This window comes from Erinaceus europaeus, chromosome 4 (genome assembly GCF_950295315.1).
Source record: "Erinaceus europaeus chromosome 4, mEriEur2.1, whole genome shotgun sequence".
NCBI lineage: Eukaryota > Metazoa > Chordata > Mammalia > Eulipotyphla > Erinaceidae > Erinaceus > Erinaceus europaeus.
In genome coordinates this window covers 37408844-37429301 of record NC_080165.1, presented here as the reverse complement: position 1 = coordinate 37429301, position 20458 = coordinate 37408844, and the positions used below count along the sequence as shown (strand labels likewise).

General features: G+C 37.9%; 1 protein-coding gene across 6 annotated transcripts in view; it reads left to right on the top strand.

The window, feature by feature from the left end:
* The window catches only part of CARMIL1 (capping protein regulator and myosin 1 linker 1), a 332859-nt gene that overhangs the window by 137214 nt on the left and 175187 nt on the right, over positions 1-20458 (top strand). For all 6 annotated transcript variants that reach the window (XM_060189278.1, XM_060189277.1, XM_016189509.2 and 3 more), the window contains exons 3-5: positions 745-795; positions 3345-3404; positions 12216-12337. In XM_060189278.1, coding sequence (XP_060045261.1) covers positions 745-795; positions 3345-3404; positions 12216-12337 — 233 coding nt within the window. The remainder of the gene's footprint in view (positions 1-744; positions 796-3344; positions 3405-12215; positions 12338-20458) is intronic.

Sequence of the window (20458 nt, the reverse complement as noted above, 5' to 3'; positions counted from 1 at the left end):
GAATATCACTAGACGTATATGTATGGCAGTTATAGCCTGGAAAGTTCAGGTTAAGAACTTGAGTTTTACTTAAGTTTACAGTTGGCATAGTGAGGCTTGTGACTATGTATAATATATCTACATGCAAGAAACTCGTCTTGCATACTCAACTGAAGTAATCTGTTTATTTAGAAGCTGCTGACTGACTACTCAGCTTGGTATTTTGTAGATGATTTGTTCAGTATAGAATTGCAGTGACTCTAGAGTAAAAGTAATCTCCAGGAAAAGAGGCTACCGCAGCCTATATATTCATTAAAGAGAAAAAGAAAAAAACACTTGTGATACTAGTGACTTCAGCCGGAACCCCGTACCTTAAAATCCAAATGTCTTATTCACAGTGCCATCATTTCTTGGGCTGCCCTGGCATAATACATATTCTATTTTTGTTATTGTTAACATTTTTATTAGTGATTCAATAATAGTTTATAAGGTTGTAAGGTTACAGGGGTTTAGTTCTACACTGAACCTCTCAGCCCCTCATTACAACCATAGTTCTCACAACGTTAGTCATATTTCAATTCTCTATTTTTGACATAAGAGCAAACACATCTGGCTTTTACCATCTTGCTCACTTTGTTAAAGCAGCTTATGTATTCTTAAGAACAATAGTGTGATACTAAGGCTTCAGAATCTTTAAAGTAGCAGTAATGCCCACCAGTCCCACATTTTTGTCCTTCTACTGATACTATTTCTTCTGTCTTCCAGGTACTCACATCATGCCGGGCCTTCCTTGTAACAGCACGAATCCCCACCAAGGTAAGTGTTAAAGAGTTTTCTCCTTTCAGTACATACACATTCACTCTAAAACTTAGTCCTCAAATATGTAGACTTATTATCTAAGCTAACATGTCCAGAGTTTTCTTTTTCCCCCTCCTTACTGGGCGGATTAATGATTTATAGTGGACAGTAAAATACAGTAGTTTGTACATGTATAACATTTCTCAGTTTTCCATATAACAATCCAAACCCCTCTAGGTCCTCTGCCAACATGGTCGAGGACCTGAGGTCCCAGAGTCTTTGGTGCAATACATCAATTCCAGTCCAAGTTCTGCTTTGTGTTTTCCCTTCTGTTCTTAACATCAGAAATATCTCCCCCCCCCCCCCCCCATGGACAGACATTTGCTTTCCATATCCTTGAGATTTATAGATTCTAGTCATTTTTGTCCCTCACCTGGAGCATGGTCCAGGAATGGCAGACTTTTATTTTTTAAGTCTTTGACGTGCAGAAAATAGACTTCATAATTCTCAAGAGTGCATTACAAGGAATGTAACCATCTCAGCCATTCTCCACATAGTCCACATTTACCTATAAAAAAAGTTTCATTTTTTTTAAAAGAACAGTTTTATGAGATATTCTTCACACCATTCTATAAAATTAAAAGTTTCATTGATCTATTATGAATTAAGCATAATAATTACTTTTTTTGTTTTTTCTATGGTAACACAAAGATGTTACCAATTTTATAGTATATGGGCCAAAAGGTAGCAAGAAATTTGAAATTTTTTTCTGAATAGGTGATGATAGCTTCATATACTGACTATTGCTTTAGTAAATAAGATTTGTTCCTTAAATAAAGGTAGTAAAACTGTGATATGGGTTATATTATTATTTTTTAATTTCTTTATTGGGTGATTAATGTTTATGGTTGATAATAAAATACAATAGTTTGTACATGCATAACATCTCTCAGTTTTCCACACAACAATTCAACCCCTAAAGGTCCTCCTCTGCCATTATAAGGTTCTATTATTATTCTTAGTTTCTGGATGATATTCAGGAATTTGCCCAAGATCAAGCTTCCACTAGTAGGGGACAGAGATGAGATTCTATTTATAATTTATCTACATTTTTTTTTTATGAAAGTGAGAGAGATATCTGAACATCACACCACCTGGCTTATACAGTGACTAGAATAGAACCCAGGGACCTCCATGTCTAAGAACTGTGTTCTACCCAGTAAGCTATCTGTCTCATCAGAAAAGCAATTATAATTAAAGGAATCTATCATGGTCCAGGAGGTGGTGCAGTGGATAAAGCATTGGACTCTCAAGCACTAGGTCCTGAGTTCAATCCATGACAGCATATGTACTAGATTTATGTCTGGTTATTTCTCTCTTTCCTCCTATCTTTCTCATTAATATGTAAATAAAACATTTAAAAAAAGGAGTCTAGCTTTAAAGTCTCTAATTGTATTATTTTTACTATTTTGAGAATGTAATTAAATTACTAAGTTCATTTTAATTACATTATACATTTCACTCAATCCCCACACTCGTCTTGTAGATAAGCAATTAGAAAATAGCTCGGGAGTTGGGCTGTAGCGCAGCGGGCTAAGCGCAGGTGGCGCAAAGCACAAGGACCGGCATAAGGATCCCGGTTCGAATCCCGGCTCCCCACCTGCAGGGGAGTCGCTTCACAGGCGGTGAAGCAGGTCTGCAGATGTCTATCTTTCTCTCCTCCTCTCTGTCTTCCCCTCCCTCTCTCCATTTCTCTCTGTCCTATCCAACAACAACAACAATAATAACTACAACAATAAAACAACAAGGGCAACAAAAGGGAAAAAATAAATTAAATAAATATAAAAAAATTAAAAAAAAAAAAGAAAATAGCTCACAAGAGTGGCTAAAAATTATGGTATATATATACACAATGGAATATTACTCAGCTATTAAAAATGATAAAATTGTCTCCTTTGTATAGGATGAACATCATGTTGAGTGAGATAAGGACATAATGTTGAGTGAGCTAAGCCAAAAAGAGAAGGATAAATACTATATGATCTCACTTATTAGTGGGACTTAATAAAGTAGGGACAAAGAGGAAGAGCACAAAGTGAAGCATGAACTGGACATGGTGTATTGCACCAAAGCAAAGGACTCTGGGGAAAGAAGAAAGAGGAGAAGGAGAAATCTTTGGGGGTCTAGTACATAAGGAAAGTATATTTACATGTCACCCACTGTAAAGCATTAATCCCCTTAATACTACTACTACTATTACTACTACTAATAATAATAAAAATAAAATCAATCAAGTTGATTTCTCTAAGGGTTCATGTGTAGTGAATAGGGAAAAGAGAATTTAACTCCCTATATCCTACTCTTTTCTGCTTTTTACTGAGCTCCACTCCCTTCCCTGCCCATATAGCATTCAGATAACTGAATCAGCTTAAAAGATGGTTTCAGCCTTCTAGGAAGTTTGAATTGCAGTTTTATTTGTTCATTTTCTTACTTCTAGTCACACCTTGAATTATAGGGTTTAAAAGGTTTTCATTATATGTTTTTATTTCCTCCTCTCCCAATTGTAGTTGGAGTTAACTTTCAGCTACTTGGAGATTCATGGTATCGTCTGCAACAAGCCAGCTCAGGTAAGTATAAGAAATAGAAATCTGGGAGTCAGGCGGTAGCGCAGCAGGTTAAGCACAGATGGCGCAAAGCGCAATGACCAGCCTAAGGATCCTGGTTCAAGTCCCCAGCTACCCACCTGCAGGGGAGTCACTTCACAAGCGGTGAAGCAGGTCTGCAGGTGCCTTTCTCTCTTCCTCTCTGTCTTCCCCATCTCTCTCCATTTCTCTCTGTCCTATCCAACAATGACGACAGCAATAAAAACAACAACAACAACAAAAAAACAAGGGCAACAAAAGGGAATAAATAAATAGTAAGTAAATTAAAAAGAAAGAAATAGAAATCTATTCTTTGTAAATGCAAGGTCAGAATCTTTCTTGAACATTGTCTGGAGTTAAATTGGAAAACAAAATCAGGGGATATGTAAACTTTCAAATGAGATCCTGAATTGAGGCTCTGGGTAGAAGTTGAGAATTTATCATAAGAAAAAGGACATGTTCTCCAAACTCAGGTTGAAAATAGCCAGTCAGCTTTATGCCGGCTATTGATGTGAATATAAGAATTTTTTAAATATAAGCCTACTGTTCCATAGTGATATCAAAACAACTGCCCACCTTTATGATCAAATCATTGCTGGAATGTAGGCTTCATTTCCTATGACCAAATATCAGAGAGTGCAGTGACTCATTCATTGGAAGGTATATTTAACTTTTTAAGAAGCTGCCAAACTGTTTCATCACATCATAGAAGTGTATGGAGAGTTACAGTTCTTCCACATACACCCCAACAATAGTATGGTAAAGTAAGTGTTTTGAGTTTTAACCTTTCTATTATGTATGTGCATTTTCCCTTTGTAGTTAAACATATATATATTCATTTATTTAATGGAGGGGGGTGCAGGGAGAGAAGAAACCAGAGTATAATTTGAATTAAGTAGTGCCAGAATTGGAACTCAGGACCTCATACTTTCAAGTTCTGTGACAACTCTTTCTTGTTCCTTATAGTTTTAATTTGCATTTCCTTGACGACTCAGGAAATTTAGCAACTTTTTTTTTTCATTTTTAAAGATTTATTTTTCTCACATGGGATAAAGTTTTATAAAGTTTATAAAGTTTTAGAAGAGAGATAGATGTTTCAGAGAGCAAAGAAGCCAGGGCACAACTCTGATACATGTGCGACTGATGATTGAACTAGGACTTTATGTATGAACATCTATCATATTCATATATTGTGTTAGCATTTGTTTGTAAGATTATTGTTTCTCACTCCAGTGATTTATTTTTGTTGAAGATCAGTTATTCATGTAAATATCAGTTTGATTCTAGACTTTGAATCCTGATGCTTTGGTGTATTTTCCTCTATGCCACTATTGTGATGGATATGCCAGGAATTCAGAACTAGAGGCGCTCTTTATCCAGGCTGCTTGTCAGAGTTATGTTTGAAATGAAGGGATGATAAAAATGTTCCCTTCTGAGCAAAAGGCAGGATTGCTGCTCTCAGACTATGAAAACAGTAGATTAACCATAATGGATAAATCTTATAGTAGGAGGAGGGATGGCAGCACTGAGGCTGCTGTGTTTTCTGTGGATGTCTCAGCTGTATTTGATGAAGTTTGTTTCACTAGATAGTTGTAGTTATTTGTTGTTTTGGGGAATCTGTTCTGTTTGCCTGTTTATGCCCATGCTTCCCAAAAGTTCCCTGTTTTCTATTTCTGCTGTTCTCTCTTCTACAAGGGTAAATCTACTTCCTTGACTCTGTATTTGAGACTGGAATGCATTCAAAGTGTCCTTCATGTCCTGCAACTCTGCGAGTTTTTCATGTACTATTAAGTAAGTCTTTGAGATCACGGATTTCTACCTTAATCCATCTCTCCATATTGAATTGAAAGTTTTACATTTCTTCAAATTTTCTAACAGTGTATTTCTTGAATTCTTTCTCTGGTTGCTCTTCTGCATTTACACAATTAAGCTTTTGGCCCTCATCTTGGTTTTACAGAACCTGCATTTTCCTAGTTTTTACCTATCTCTTTTGGTTTCTGTTGTTGACCAATCTGTGGTGCTGGGTACCGCTTTGTATGGGAATTGTAGGGGGAGGGGAGGACTTTTGAAGAAGTGATGTTGTATTTTGATGCCTGATGGCTTTTAAACAGAGCCCTTATCTGGAGAGTGGTGTGTGTGGGGTGGGGGCATTCCAGACCTCCTTTTCTTCCTAAACTGATTCCTGAAAAATGGGAATCCTGCTGCAAGATTAAGGTCACTTTTCCTGTCTGAGGGCAGTCTAACTTTGATCACTAGGTTTTCTATGGCAGTGGAGCACTTTAGAGTTTGATAAGTTTCCCTGATTCTACAGGGTGCAGTGTTCAATTCCAAACTTCCCTATGGAGTTTTCTCAGGAGGAGCCTTTGCCTTCTAGAGCGCTAAACAACAGTGCTGAATGTTTTGTGAGCCACCTGAGTGGTTCTTTACAAGCCCTTAAAGTCTGCTATGTGGATTTAAAGCAATTGCTAATATGGCACCCATGATAATGCATCTCTGTTTGACTCTTTCCACCCCCTCCTTCTCCTGCTGTTTACAGGTAAATATCAGCCTTCAGATAATGATATTCTTTTGCCCGAAATCCACTCTGTATTCTGATGAAATTAGTTTGAGTTTATTTTGTTGTAATGTTTGTTTTTTGGGATAGAGCTAATTTTCTGTTACTAGGTCAATATAGCTCCACTCTAGGAGTCCAAGAATATTTTTTAATTACTGCAAAAGGAATTTTAATTTCCTTTTTTCCATAATTGCCAAGTAGTAGTCATCCACTTTTCTCTTTCCCTATTCATTAATAATCACTATGGATAATAGAGTCTCTGACACTATCCACTTTATTTTTCTAGATATTTCATATGGAGTCATGAGACATATGAATTTCTTTTTGTCTAGATTTTTTTGTCTTTATTGTGCTTGACTTTATTGTGCTTTGTACATACTGTATATTTTATTTTTAATTTTTTTCATTTACATTTAAAAATTAAAAAAACATTATTTATTTATAAAATGGAAATGCTGACAAGACCATAGGATAAGAGGGGTACAATTCCCACCACTAGAACTCCGTATCCCATCCCCTCCCCTGGTAGCTTTCCTATTCTTTAACCCCATGGGAGTATGGACCCAGGGTCATTATGGGATGCAAAAGCTAGAAGGATCTGACTTCTGTAATTGCTTCCCCACTGAACATGGGCATTGACGGGCTAATCCATACTCCCAGCCTGTTTCTCTCTTTCCCTACTGGGGCAGGGCTCTGAGGAAGTGGAGCTCCAGGACACATTGGTGGGGTCATCTGTCCAGGGAAGTCCGGTTGGCATCATGGTAGAATCTGGAACCTGGTAATTGAAAAAGAGTTAACATGAAAAGCCATACAAATTGTTGACTAATCATGAACCTAAAGGCTGGAATAATGCAAATGAAGATTTAGTGGTCTCCGTTTTGGAAATAGCTAGTAGGTCTACTTTAGGTATATTCCAAAGGGCCCATGACTTTATTAGTTTTTGCTTGAGCCTGACATCTGGTGTGCAGGTGGACCCAAGTTATTGTCTGGGGAGATGATGTCATGGCTGGAAAAAGGCTAGGAAGCTGGATCAGGGAAGAGAGTAGCTCCCAAGTATGGGAAAAGTGTATAAATATTGTTGACTGTAAACCCCCATTAATTTGATCTGGGGCCCATATTCAGCATAGGAGCCTATGTAACCTCTACATCCCTGTAGGTCCGAACTTGCATCCTGTGGTCATCAGTATGCATGTTCTGAGTTGTACCAATTTCAGGACTCATCTTCTTCAGGTGGTAAAAAGAGATGTTATCCAACCCCCCTTTGGAGGATGGAACATTCTCTACCATTGTTGATCCATATTGAGGGCAAGGTTCTACGGGATCCTCCAAAGGGGTTTGTCTAGATTTATAACCAAGAATAGTGTTTGCAGAATTCCTCTACACTGTATCAGCAGGATTTTCCTGTTTATTTTTAATTAAAATAGCTACATTAAAAAATCTTTTTATTTATTTATTATTGGATAGAGACAAAGAAATTAAAAGGTGAGGGGGAAATAGAGACAGAGAGACATCTGCCCAGTTTCACCACTCGTGAAGCTTTTCCCCTCTACGTGGGTACCTGAGGTTTGAACCCAAGTCCCCAATTGCACACTGTAATCTGTGCACTTAACAAGGAGTGCTACCACCTGTCCCCCCAAATAATTAATTAATTTTTAAGAGCTGTTCTATTGCAAAAGTAACTAAAAAGTTCACAGCATTCCCATAGCCCTCTTCTCATTGCCCATAGTTTTATATCTCCTAATACTGTGCATGTTAATGTGGTACACTTTTTGAAAATCCATAACTGAGGGGTTGGGCAATAGTGCTTCTAGTTGAGTGTACACATTACAGTGTACAAGGACCCGGTTTCAACTCCCCAGTCCCCACCTACGAGGGAGGAAACTTCGCAAATGGTGAAGCAGTGCTGCAGGTATTTCTCTTTTTCTCTTCTGCTCTATTTCCCTTCCCTTCTCATTTTCTTTCAATAAATAAATAGCCATTGGAAGACCTATCCATACCCCCAGCCAGTTTCTGTCTTTCCCTAGTTGGGTAGCAGCTATTTTCTTTCTTTTATTCTTTTTATGCTACCTGGACTATTGTTGGGGCTTGATGTGGTACTGCAAATCCACTGCAGTACCGAGTGGCCATGTTTTCCTTTATTTTGTTCTTTTGTTTTTTTCCTTTTTAACTGGATAGGCTAGAGAGAAATAGAGAAAAGGTAGGGACAGAGAAGGAAAGACAGAGAGAGATACCTGCAGATACACTTCACTTGTGACATGACCCTTCTGCAGGTATGGAGAGGGGGCTGGAACCCTGGGTCCTTCCTTGTACATGGTAACATGTATGTAACGTGTTACAGCACCACTGCCTGGCCCCTCTAGTAGCCATTTTCATTTTAGCTCCTTTTCTAACATCAACTTCTCCATATATATTTCTTTTTTTTTTTTTTTTTTTGGTGGTCGTGGTGGAGAGGAGAGGAGACTCACCTGCAGCACTGCTCCACCACTTGTGATTCTTCCTCTTTGCAAGTGAGGAGGAGGACTTTGAACTCTAGTCCCCATGCATGTTAATATGTGTGCTCTCTTGAGAGCACTGCCTCCAGCCCTTAGAAGCATTCTTAAATCGCTGAAATACCTATTGTGATTCAATATATAGTTAGTTGTTAACTAACTGATTGTGATATCGTAGGCTGGTTTCAGTCAAACACCTGTGGCTATTTTGTTAAAGAAAGCACTTAATAGATCTGTTGACTAAGGTTTAGTTAAAAAACAGCTTTTCTTTCTTCCTTCCTTCCTTTTTTTCAAGTCAGATTGTTCTAAATAAAGCGTGTAAGGTAGAGGTGAGAACTTGAATCTTATATAAGATACTAGTGTTTATGATCTGATGATTTTAAACATGTATTGGTGATCATAGGGTATATCCTGTTAATTATCTAATTAAGCAAATTAATTAATTAATTAGATGATTAATTAATTGTCTAATTAAGCAAAATCATCTTCAAGTATTCCGATTTTTCTTAGCTGAAATAGTAATGAAAATGATATTTGAGAGGGAGCTCTTTTCCTGATGAAATTATTTATTGCTAGTCTTACTATAACACTTTGTTGAAGTTCTTACATTATGCAAAAGGGGTGGCATATTATGCAGTGTTCTGTGAGTGCTTTCATATAAGATGGAATTTGAAGATCTCATTTCTTATCCCACCTGTCACCTTTTCTTCTTCCCTGTCACTCTATTCAATCCTGTGCAATTAAAGATGATTATGTATTAAGATTAAGTGGAATTAGAATAAGCTAATTACTAATTACAACCAAACTGGGAACTGAATAGATGCACTAGATGTGAAGAGAAAGTAGAAATAACATGCAGTGAAAAATAAAATATTACTCAGAGCAGGAAGACTGGGGGAATGGTTTGTGCAGAACATAAACAGTATGGTTATACTTCAGAGTAGCTGACTTTTAATGACACACATGTGCACCTTCAAATCCAACCGAACAAAGAAGCTTTAGACTTTCTTAAGAGCCCTCATTGATTTGTTCTGGAATTGATCAGTTAATGCCTTCAGGTACATTGGTGGCTTGCTGCTGCTTTGGGATAAGTGTTTTTAAATCAGATTTGGGAACATCCATGTATGCTTTGTCTAGAGAATTTCAAAAGCTGTATTTACCATTTCTTTCTTGGGGAAATCTGTGCTGAAAGTTAAGATTAAGATAAATATTTTGGTGGTATAGAGGTTAATATTTATTAAATACCTGTCAAAGGTTCCTTTAAAGGTTCTCACAAAAAGTAACATTTTAAAAACTCAAACCACTTACGTCTTTATCTTTTATCTTTTAATTTGACAAGTAAATCAAATGACTTATTTTTTTTTATTGAGGCAACATTGGCTTATAAATCTATTTACTTTAGGAGTATAATTTTATACCTATTCAGGATTTTTGTTAGCACACCAAAAATATATTACTTTCTTTTTTTATATATTTTTATTTATTTTCCCTTTTGTTGCCCTTGTTTTATTGTTGTAGTTATTATTATTGTTCTTGATGTCATCATTGTTGGTTGGATAGGACAGAGAGAAATGGAGAGAGGAGGGGAAGACAGAGAGGAGGAGAGAAAGATAGACACCTGCAGACCTGCTTCACCGCCTGTGAAGCGACTCCCCTGCAGGTGGGGAGCCGGGGGGCTCGAACCGGATCCTTTCGCCTGTTCTTGTGCTTTGCCCCATGTGCGCTTAACCCACTGCGCTACCGCTGGACTCCCAATATATTACTTTCAATTTAGGACCTGCCCCCCCCACTCCAAAAATCTAAGAGTTGCTTTGTTACAATCCAGTTGGTTAGACACACATTAAGAATAATGTTTTGTCATCATATATATTTTTGAAAGATTTTATTTATTTATTTTTTCATGAGAAAGATAGGAGGAGAGAGAGAAAGCACCAGACATCTCTCTGGTACATGTGCTGCCAGGGATTGAACTCAGGACCTCACGCTTGAGAATCCAGTGCTTTATCCATTGCACCACCTCCCGGACCATGGCATCATATTTTTATACAAATTAAGGCAACAGAAGAAAGTAAATGTCTGAAGATGCTGGGATACAGTAAAAATTTGAGAGGACTGCATTTTGCATGACTGCTTTAAAAATGACTGCAATTTCCAGGCTAGTAACTTACCTAGCAGAGCGCAAGGCTTGCATGTATGAAATCCTTGGTTGTATCCCTGACACTGCAATTGACAGAGTGACTCTATTCTCTTTGTTTCTCTCAAAGAAAATATTTTTAAAGAAGTGACTGAAGTTAATTGTTTTTAAGGGTCTGAGTGGTGGAGGACCTGGTTGAGCACACACACTACATTGCACAAGGACCAAGGTTCATGCTCGCAGTCCCCACCTGCAGGAGGAAAGCTTCAGAAATGGTGAAGCAGGCCTGCAGGGATCTCTCTGTCTCTTCCCCTCTCTCCTCTCAATTTCTCTCTATCTATATCCAATAATAAATATTTTAAAATAAGTTAATTGTTTTTATTTGAAATGTGTTCATAATCTACCTATTGCCCTTTTCAAACTGCTCCCTTTTTTTTCAGGTTCATATGCACTTCATTTAGGACTAATTGTATAACCTCATTGTCAGTATATTTAATGTCAGTTTTGAGCATCACCAGCACTTAATTATAGACCAGTGTTTGTTTAGCACTGAACATTTATTACTTTGTTCTTTTCCATAATTTATTTTAGTTTATTTTGGATAGAGACAAAAAATGGAGAGGGAAGATAAGAGATAGAAGGGAAACATAGGGAGTGAGGGAAGGAAGGAGGGAAGGTGAGGAAGAGAGATGGGGAGAGGGGGAGAGGGAAAGCAGACACAGCAACATTGCTTCACCACTGATGAAGCTTCCTCCATTCAGATGGAGACCAGGGGGCTTGAATTTTGAACCTTGCTCACTGTAATGTGTGTGCTTAACCAGGTATACCACCATCTTGCCCCCTTGTTCTTTTCCTAAAATCCTTTCTGACCATCCCTTTCTGGTAGAAGTTGAAACTTTTACAGCTATCCACTTTTGCTTTTGCTGCCAGACAAGAGGTTTTTAAATGTTTCATGCAAACTTTTCATAAATTGTCTTTATTTAAAATATCTTCTTTTTTAATGCTAATTACCAGTATGTCTTTATTCACTAACCAAAGGAGGACTTTTTATTTATGTTAGAGAGTAAATCTTAACAGACTTTGTAGATTTCATCTCCAGACAAAATCCTCTTGAAAGGAGAAGTTATATGCAATTGTGGAAATTCAGTCTTCATCACATGATGGGTGGGGTAGAGTGGTTGTGGTCTGTTTGGATCTGCAGTTTGGCCCTTAGAAACACTTGCATCAGTTTCTGGCAACCTTTCTATCCAAACAGCATTTTTGAGTTTTAAAGCTACAGTGCTGTTTTCTAAAAGTTTTGTTGTTGTTGTTGTTGTTGTTTTTTAAGGCTGTATTTTATTATTATATCAGTGTGGGTGCCTTGTTCATATTATGTAAAACCACAAGTTCACCAAAAAGAAAAGGGTTATAAGCATGGATGTGATCAAGTAAACTTTGAAATAGGGATATTGATAACTTGGTGGTGAGGGTGGTGGTGTAACATACATTAGGATGAGGTGGGAAAATGTACATAGCTATGTAGCCTTGTAAACCAGCTTTACAAAATCTTCAAGAAAATTCAGTCCCAAATTCAAGGAATCGGATTCGTTATTAAGTGGCATCCAATCTGGTTCTTGCAGATGGTTGTAGAAACTGAGAAGTGCAGCATCTCCATGAAGATGGCCTCATCTGGCGATGTGAGCGAAGTGCTGGCTCACATGGGCACCTGCCTGAGGAAGATATTTCCTGGTCTCTCTCCAATGTGAGTTCTCCTGGGAGGAGGGGAAAAACACAGAGTACATTCTTTCTCAGAGTGGCAAAGGAGAACTTGCCTTTTTCTTGCCTCTTTACTTAATTCTTCTCTCAGGCTTCCTTCTTCACTTAAACGTTAAATATCAAACCCCTAACTCAACCCTTTGTATTTTATGCCAGAAGTTTTCCGTAGATCCGTGCCTTGTTCTTTAAAAATCTTGTTCTTTAAAAGAGAGTGGATTTGGCAACTTTTAACCTCTCTTCTCATCAGACTGAAATAGAAACTATTTTAATAGAATGTCAGGTTTACCCTAGGGTGAATTTTACTCTCAGCTGTTAGCACAATGCCAGGGGCTGTTATGTGCATCAACATTAGTTATAGTAATGGTGTAGAGGGAGAGGGTTTTCATGTTCCCTTTCCTTTCTCTGTTGAGTAAGAGGAAACTTAGCATAAAAAAATACCCTATAGGGATATTTGGGAAAAAATGTCTGTGCATGTCTACCTTCTTTTTTATTAAGCATTTTAATTGAATTACATGCATGGGCAATAGAATTTGTTTTTAATGTGTGGGTTGTTGGAAAAGGGGAATTTGTTTGGACCAGGTGAAAAGAGAGAGCGATCTTTATGTGAGAAGCTCTTTAAAATGATAGTTCACAGTCAAGAATACCTTCATAATAGAAGAAATACTAACACAGACTGTAGAATAGCCCTCTCTTGCTCTAAATGAAAGTGAGGAGGTTGTGAAGCTTCATAGACATTTTTTAAAGATTGTTAGCTGTGCCTTGTTTGGGGTGGGGGAAGGGGACCACTAAGAAAGGGAGGAGTTGGAGTCTGTTGCTATTCACTGGGTAGGTCTCTGCAATGTTCTGTCTATAAGTTAAGAAGCAAAACCAATAGAAAAACTTAGCTTTAGGGGCCAGGCAGTGCTGTACCTGGTTAAGAGCTCACATTACAGTGCTCAAGGACCTGGGTTCAAGCCCCTGGTCCCCACCTGCAGAGAGAAGGCTTCATGAGTGGCGAAGCAGGTATCTCTATCTCCCTCTATCTCCTTCTCCCTTTTTAAATTTCTTTTTGTCTCTAGCCAATAATAAAAATTTACTAAAATAAAAAAAAGCTTAGCTTTGTTGTCTTTCAAACCTTTTGGGTCACTGAAAGTGACTCAGTGGGGACAGGTATTTCAGTCCCTTTGGCCTTTGATGATATTCTTGGTTCTCTTTTCCTCACTTCAGAGTGTGAGGAGGGTTACACCAGAATGGGCTGACACTAGTCTTCTGGTTCTTCACTCAGGACTTGCTCCTTTTTAAAGTTTAAGGCTTCTTGTGTCCTTTGTTTGAGCTGGTATCTGATTTTCCCAGCCTCAGCCCAGTGGAGTGGAGGGGGCAAACTGTGGCTGACCCCTGCATAGCTAGAATAGCTTTGTATAAGGGTCTTAAAGTTACGGTGCCACTGGTTTCCAGTCGCTCACTCGCTTGCTCACTCACTCACTCACTCACTCACTTGCTCACTCACTCATTCACCCAGTCACTCACTCACATGCTTTTGAAGAGAGGCCTGAGCCTAGTGTGGATGATGAAATGAGGTGAGAAGTGCATCAACCCTGGCCATGAGGGGAAATACCCAGAAGCAGTAAACATACTTAGGAGCGGTATCTTCATCATCCACAAAACCACCAGAGAACTTTCTGGGATAATCATGAGGCACAATAAGTACAGCCCATTTTTCTTCAAACTACATTTTAGTAATACAATTTCATATCCAAATTTCCTTATGATATTCTGACTTTCATTCCCAATTAACACTGGTGAAATGAGACAATGATTAAGCGTAGCCTTATTTAACAAGGCTTTATAAGACTCTGAAAGAAATTTTTCTCCAAATGGAGGAAGAAAACAGACATTCAGAACTAGGAAGCTCTTACGTGTGCCAAACAAAATAACCCCAAACCAAAGTATACCAAGACAGATAATAGTTAAAATGTTAAAGACCAAAAGAGAAAGGGACTTTCAAAAACAGTAAGAGAATAAACAGAGCCCCTAAGACTGTCAACTGATTTCTCGACAGAAACACAAAAGTTAGAAATAACTCCATGATACTTTATTCAGTGCCTTGCATGGAAAAGGCCTCCAACCAAAAGCATTCTACTTATCTAGGTTTGAAAGAGTGGTAGAGAACTTTTGAACCAAACAGCAGTTAAAGGGAATCACTACCATTACCAGAAATTGCAGTGGAACTTATATAAAAGGAAAATACTGAAGGATCTTACTTACAGAATATATAAAAAAACAAAGCAAGGAAGTAAGCAAAATTAAATGAAAACAAGCCTTTAATCTCAGACTACAGAACTTAGAGTCACCAAGAGTTGTGGGTATGGGTAGGTTACAAAGTTAGAGGAACTCCTGTTCAATAGACTGTTTGAAGGATTTTAGTATTTCACTATGGTAACACTTTTGAAAAGGTATGCAAATGTACTCCTAAAACAAATAGTTTTGTAAACCAAGATTACCTCAAAACCAAAATGATTTAAGAAGTTTATTAAGCATAGATTCCTTGCCTCTGAGAGTTTATACAGTTCCACAAATAATATAATGATGATAAAATACCCACAGATTTCAGAGAAGGAATGAGTATATTTAACTTGGGATGTCTAGAAAACACTATTTGATTTCTTTTCCTCTTTTTTTTTTTTAATATTTTATTTGTTTTATTTTTGAGAGAAATGCATAGAGAGAGGGGGGGAGAGAGAGAGAGAGAGAGAGAGAGAGAGACCAGAGCACTGCTCAGCTCTGGCTTATGGTGGTGCGGGGGATCGAACCTGGGTTTTAGGAGCCTCAGGCATGAGAGTCTGTTTGCATAACCATTATACTATCACCCCCACCCTCTTTTCCTCTTTTTTTGAAAGGAAATTTTGTTTGGGCAGGGGCTCAACGAGATATGTAGGGAAATGGCAAAGATAGAAATATAGGGCGAGGTAGGAGAGGCAATTGTTCTTTTACCTTTAAGGGGTGCCAGTAGCCTAACTATTTGTCACTTTCAAGTTTTCTGAGATCACTGCCAGATAACAGTGATGTCTTACTGGAGAAAGCTTTAGATAAAACTGTAAGAATCATCTTCAAACTACAGAATAAAATGACAATTATACTTAAAGGAGAATCAGTCTCATAGTGCTACTCCCTGAATTTGAGTGGATATCCTCCACCTGGAACTGGAAGACAGCAGATTTTCTGGGGTGCTAAGGAGTAAGACTCTAGGCAATTTCATTCACTTCTTAATGCTTTAGTGTTCTTACCTTAAAAGTGGGAATACTGTTATGTAAATTGCTTTTTGAAATGGTATGTTTATTACACTGTGGTACAGAGGTAATGAAAGGTATTATTTAGGTACAGCAAAATAGGTAATGGGGTAGATAAAGGCTAGTCATGATACCCAAAGAGGAGAGTCTTCTAAACCTATATATATATATATATATATATATATATATATATATATATATATATATATATTTTTTTTTTGTAATTTCTTTATCAGGAGATTAATGGTTTACAGTAGACAGTAAAATACAATAGTTTGTACACACGTAACATTTCTCAGTTTTCCACATAACAATTCAATTCCCAATATAAATTGTTTAAATAGTGCTCTAGGAGTTTCACATGTCAGCTGATCTTTTGTTTTGGTTTGTAAATTGGATTTGATTTTTCGTTTTCAGTGTACTAGTCACATCTTTTTTTTTTTTTGGTGATAGAATAGTAGCCTTCTGACATGATTTTTCCTTATTTTTTAATATGCTTGATTATTCTTTCATATGTGGTATTAAAAAGCTGCCTAGTGGGTTTCAGGCGGTAGCGGCGGTAGCACAGAGGGTTAAGCGCACGTGGCGCAAAGCGCAAAGACCGGTGTAAGGATCCTGGGCTCCCCACCTGCAGGGGAGTCGCTTCACAGGTGGTGAAGCAGGTCTGCAGCTGTCTATCATTCTCTCCCCCTCTCTGACTTCCCCTCCCCTCTCCATTTCTCTCTATCCTATCCAACAACGACGACATCAACATCAACAATAATAATAACTACAGCAACAATAAAAACAAGGGCAACAAAAAGGAAATTAAAAAAAAAGCTGGCTAGTTATTAGCACTGATATGGTAGGACAGTGTTTTTTTTTTTTTGAAATATTTTTGTATTATCTTTATTTATTGGATAGAGATAGCCAGAAATCAAGAGGGATAGGGGAGATAGAGAAGGAGAGAGAGACACCTGCAGCTCTGCTTCACCACTTGTGAAGCTTTCCTCCTGCAGGTAGGGGCCGGGGCTCGAACCAAGGACCTTATTCCTTGTAACATATGTGCTCAGCCATGTATTCCATCAAGTGGTCCCAGAACAGAATTTCTCTACTACTGGCAGTAAAACTGGTACTGCAAATTGCTTCAGGAAGTCAAAGGCTAATTGATATATGAAAATATAGGTAACTGTAATGACAGTTGGAAAATTAGAGATTATGTTTAAACAAAAGGAAGGTGTTTTTATTTTCAGCCTGTGCTAGTTCCGTACTTTTCTAAAGTAGCAGGTAGCATTTTGTTGTATAAGTAACACATGCATTGTTATGTTTGCATAAGTAACACATGCATTGTTATGGAGACACTATTACATAAGATAAGCAGTGGGATTAAATTTTAAATAAATCAGCTAATTTAAAGGAATTTTAAAAATCTATAGATTTTTTTTTTTTCAGATTCACAATAGCATGAGATGTGCATAGAGAGTTGGGGTAATTGTCATTTCTTTCACTGTTCTTTCCCCACCTATGTTCTGAGCCCTATGCAAATTGTACACACATAATGATTCACTTCTTTTTAAAAATATTTTTATTATTGAAAATATATAGAGAGAAATTGCGAAGGGAGGGGGAGGTAGAGAGGGGGAGAGACAGAGAAACACCTGTAGCATTGCTTCACCACTTGTGAAGCTTTCTCCCTGCAGGTGGGGACTAGGGGCTTGAACCCAGGTCCTTGCACACTAGTGTGTGTACTTAACCAGGTTTGCCACCACCTGGCCCCAGTCAGTTCATTTCTATCTGCTGAAAAATGGCAGGCCTTGGTTGATCGGTTTCTAGGAATTTACTTTACCTCCTTGATACCTATTCTAATAGCAAATAAATAAATAAACCGTCCCTATATGATGTCACCCCCCCATCTCTCTTTCTCTCATTCTGTGTGAGTTGGTGTCCTGTGATGTACACACAGATGGGCTCTTGGCTGGTGTCCTTGTATGAGGTGGATTTTCCTTTCAACTCATTGTGTGCATAGTTTTAGAGTGCATCACCAATCAATTGCAGCCCTTCTTAGTACTTTATCTTGTAAGTAAATATATTTGTCTTATGAGACTCCTTTAATTTCCAAAATCTGCATTGTTCTAGTTTTTTAAGAAAAGGAAGATGGGAGCTGGTATTGGAAATTTCAGGCTGTCACCTTTGAAGAAAGGTTTTGAAGTTTAGAGAAAAATGCTAGAAGCCACCCCCATTCACATCAGTATCGACATAGCTGCTTCTTCCTTTACTCTACTGATTTCCCTTTATCCTTGAGTGTGAATGTTTAGTGTAGTGTTAGAAGTGAAATTGAGGTGTTTTTTTTTTTAATTTCTTTATTGGGGGATTAATGTTTTGTAGTGAACAGAATAGTTTGTACATGCATAACATTTCCCAGTTTTCCACGTAACAATATAATCCCTATTAGGTCCTCTGCCGTCATGGTGAGGTCCTGGTTTTTAAATCTTCTATGAAGGTTATTTTTCACTATAATCCTATACTACTACCGTCTTAACTCTGCCAGCTTCCTTCCAAATACTTTTTGCCTCAGGTTTTCTTCCTGTTTTTGATGAGTTTGATTTCATCCTGTTTGTCATTGAAATAGTATGTATGCCCAGCAGTACTGCTGAAATACGGTGAGAATTTTAGATGAGAAATGTGATCTCAGATAAAGTCAGACCTAACTGCAACTTGGTACCTACCCGAGGTTTACTTAATTCAGTTGTGTAAATGTTTAAATCTGCTTTCTAGCACTTTGTTGTTGTTATTATTATTATTACTTTGTAAAATATGTACCTTCACCATTTTTAACAAGAAATAAAGCCACAGACATACCAAAATGATAGTACTGAACCGAGGTGAACCAACCGAAATTGCGAGGTCCTATAATACTACTTTTCATTGTAAATATCGTAAACCCACAATTAACCCCAGATTAAAGATTTTAGAATACTGCTACTTAAATATAAATGTATTCAAGTAAAATTGAGCAAAGTCATACTGTACCTGTAGATTTCATATCCGTACACAAGAATTTGAAGGAACTAACTGGCATTTATTATCAATCTGTTATACCTGATTATACTTCAATCATAAAACTTGGAACAAAGTAGGAATATTTTTAGTGGGAGCAGAATGTTTATATATAAATGTTTTGGTACGTATAAGAGGTTTTCCTCTAGTTATAGAATGAGCCAACTGGGCAACTTGTCAGATTGTAGCACATTTTTATTTGGAATTCTTCCAATTAGAAAATGGAAATAACAGAAAACAGAACAGCCTCCTTCTAATACTCTGCAGAGTAATTGAAATTTGCAGTGAGATGAGAGTCAAACAGCTCTGAAATCATTAAAGCTTCAGATAATGTCTGGTCATGAAAACACACCATAGTTTATCTACTTAAGAAGGCTTATTTACATATTGTACAGTATGAGAAAGGAAGAGACCTTACATTCCTCAAATTCTTCCAGCTTCCACTGTTTCACGTCTGGCTTTAAACCCTCTGAACTGGCATGAAGGGCTACAGGTCAGGTGCTATCTTCAAGTGACTTAGTTCATGTCTCTTTTTTTGTGATCTTCTTTCCTCAAAAGGATGTGGGCAATCTCAAGTGAAGGGCAGGCATTGCCAATTTCTCCCTAAGAAGTTTAACGCCAAGGGACAAGTGGTAGTGTACCTGGTTGAGCATGCATGTTACAACGCACAAGGTCTGGGGTTCGAGTATCCCCCTCTCCCATCCCCACCTGCAGGGGAAAGCTTTGCAAGTGGTAAAGCAGTGCTGCAAGTGTCTCTCTGTATCCCTCCCTTTCTATCTCTCCCTCTCTCTTGATTTCTGCCTGACTTTATGCAATAAATAAATAAAGATAATTAAAACACATTTTTTAAAAAGTTCTTTCTATGTTAAAATCCTTTATCCCATTGCTTGCTCTGTTATGGTCCCTATGACTTGCTATTCTGTATATTTCCCCACTTGGACCAAGGTTCTGTCATGGTCCCAGTGATTGGTTCTGATCTGCCAACACCTTTCTTCACTGTCTACCACCTTTTCCCTGCTTTACCCTTGTTGGACACATCCAGAATTTGCCATTTCTTGAAGCAGCATTTCTGGGCTGAAATCAAATTTAATTACTCCAGTCTGATGATGGCTTCCAGTTCTTCCATTTTATCTCCCATGAAATCACATGTATTTTTTTTTGGGGGGGGGAGGTTCCTCATGGATCCCTTAGCTTTTTCCTCCCTCCTGTCTGTTTCTTTCACTTCATCCTTTTCTGATTTCTGAACCCATCAAGAATATCCATCACTTCAGGCAGACCCAACAGTGGACACAATTCCTTCTGTCCCCACTGTTTTTCTGGCTTGCCTGTCAGGCAAACCTGCAGCCCTGCAGCCAGCCAACTGCCCCTTTCTCTACATGCACATTTGGGGTGCTGAAAGATGCCAGGTAAAACACACAGCTCTTCAGCCTGGTGCCGAAAAATCCATGACCTTGAATCTCAGTGGGTTCTTAATAGATCCAAGAATGTCCTCTAAGTACTGCAAATTCTCAATTTCTAAAGAAGCCATCCCTGCCCCTCCAATATATACATATAAATATTTATTTACAGTATGGTCTGATCATCTATACTGTTTAGTCTTTCTGTGGTTTCTCATTGCCCTAAGAATAAAATCCAAACCATTCGATTTGATTTGTGTGGCTCACAGTGACAGGATTCCTGTTTAGCATACTAATCTCCTTACACATCTCTATCTGTCCTTTCCCTATCATACACATGATTTGCTAGCTGCTTTGAACTATGTTCTAGATTTATTGAATTTCAGTCTCAAATGCAATTTTTTTTTT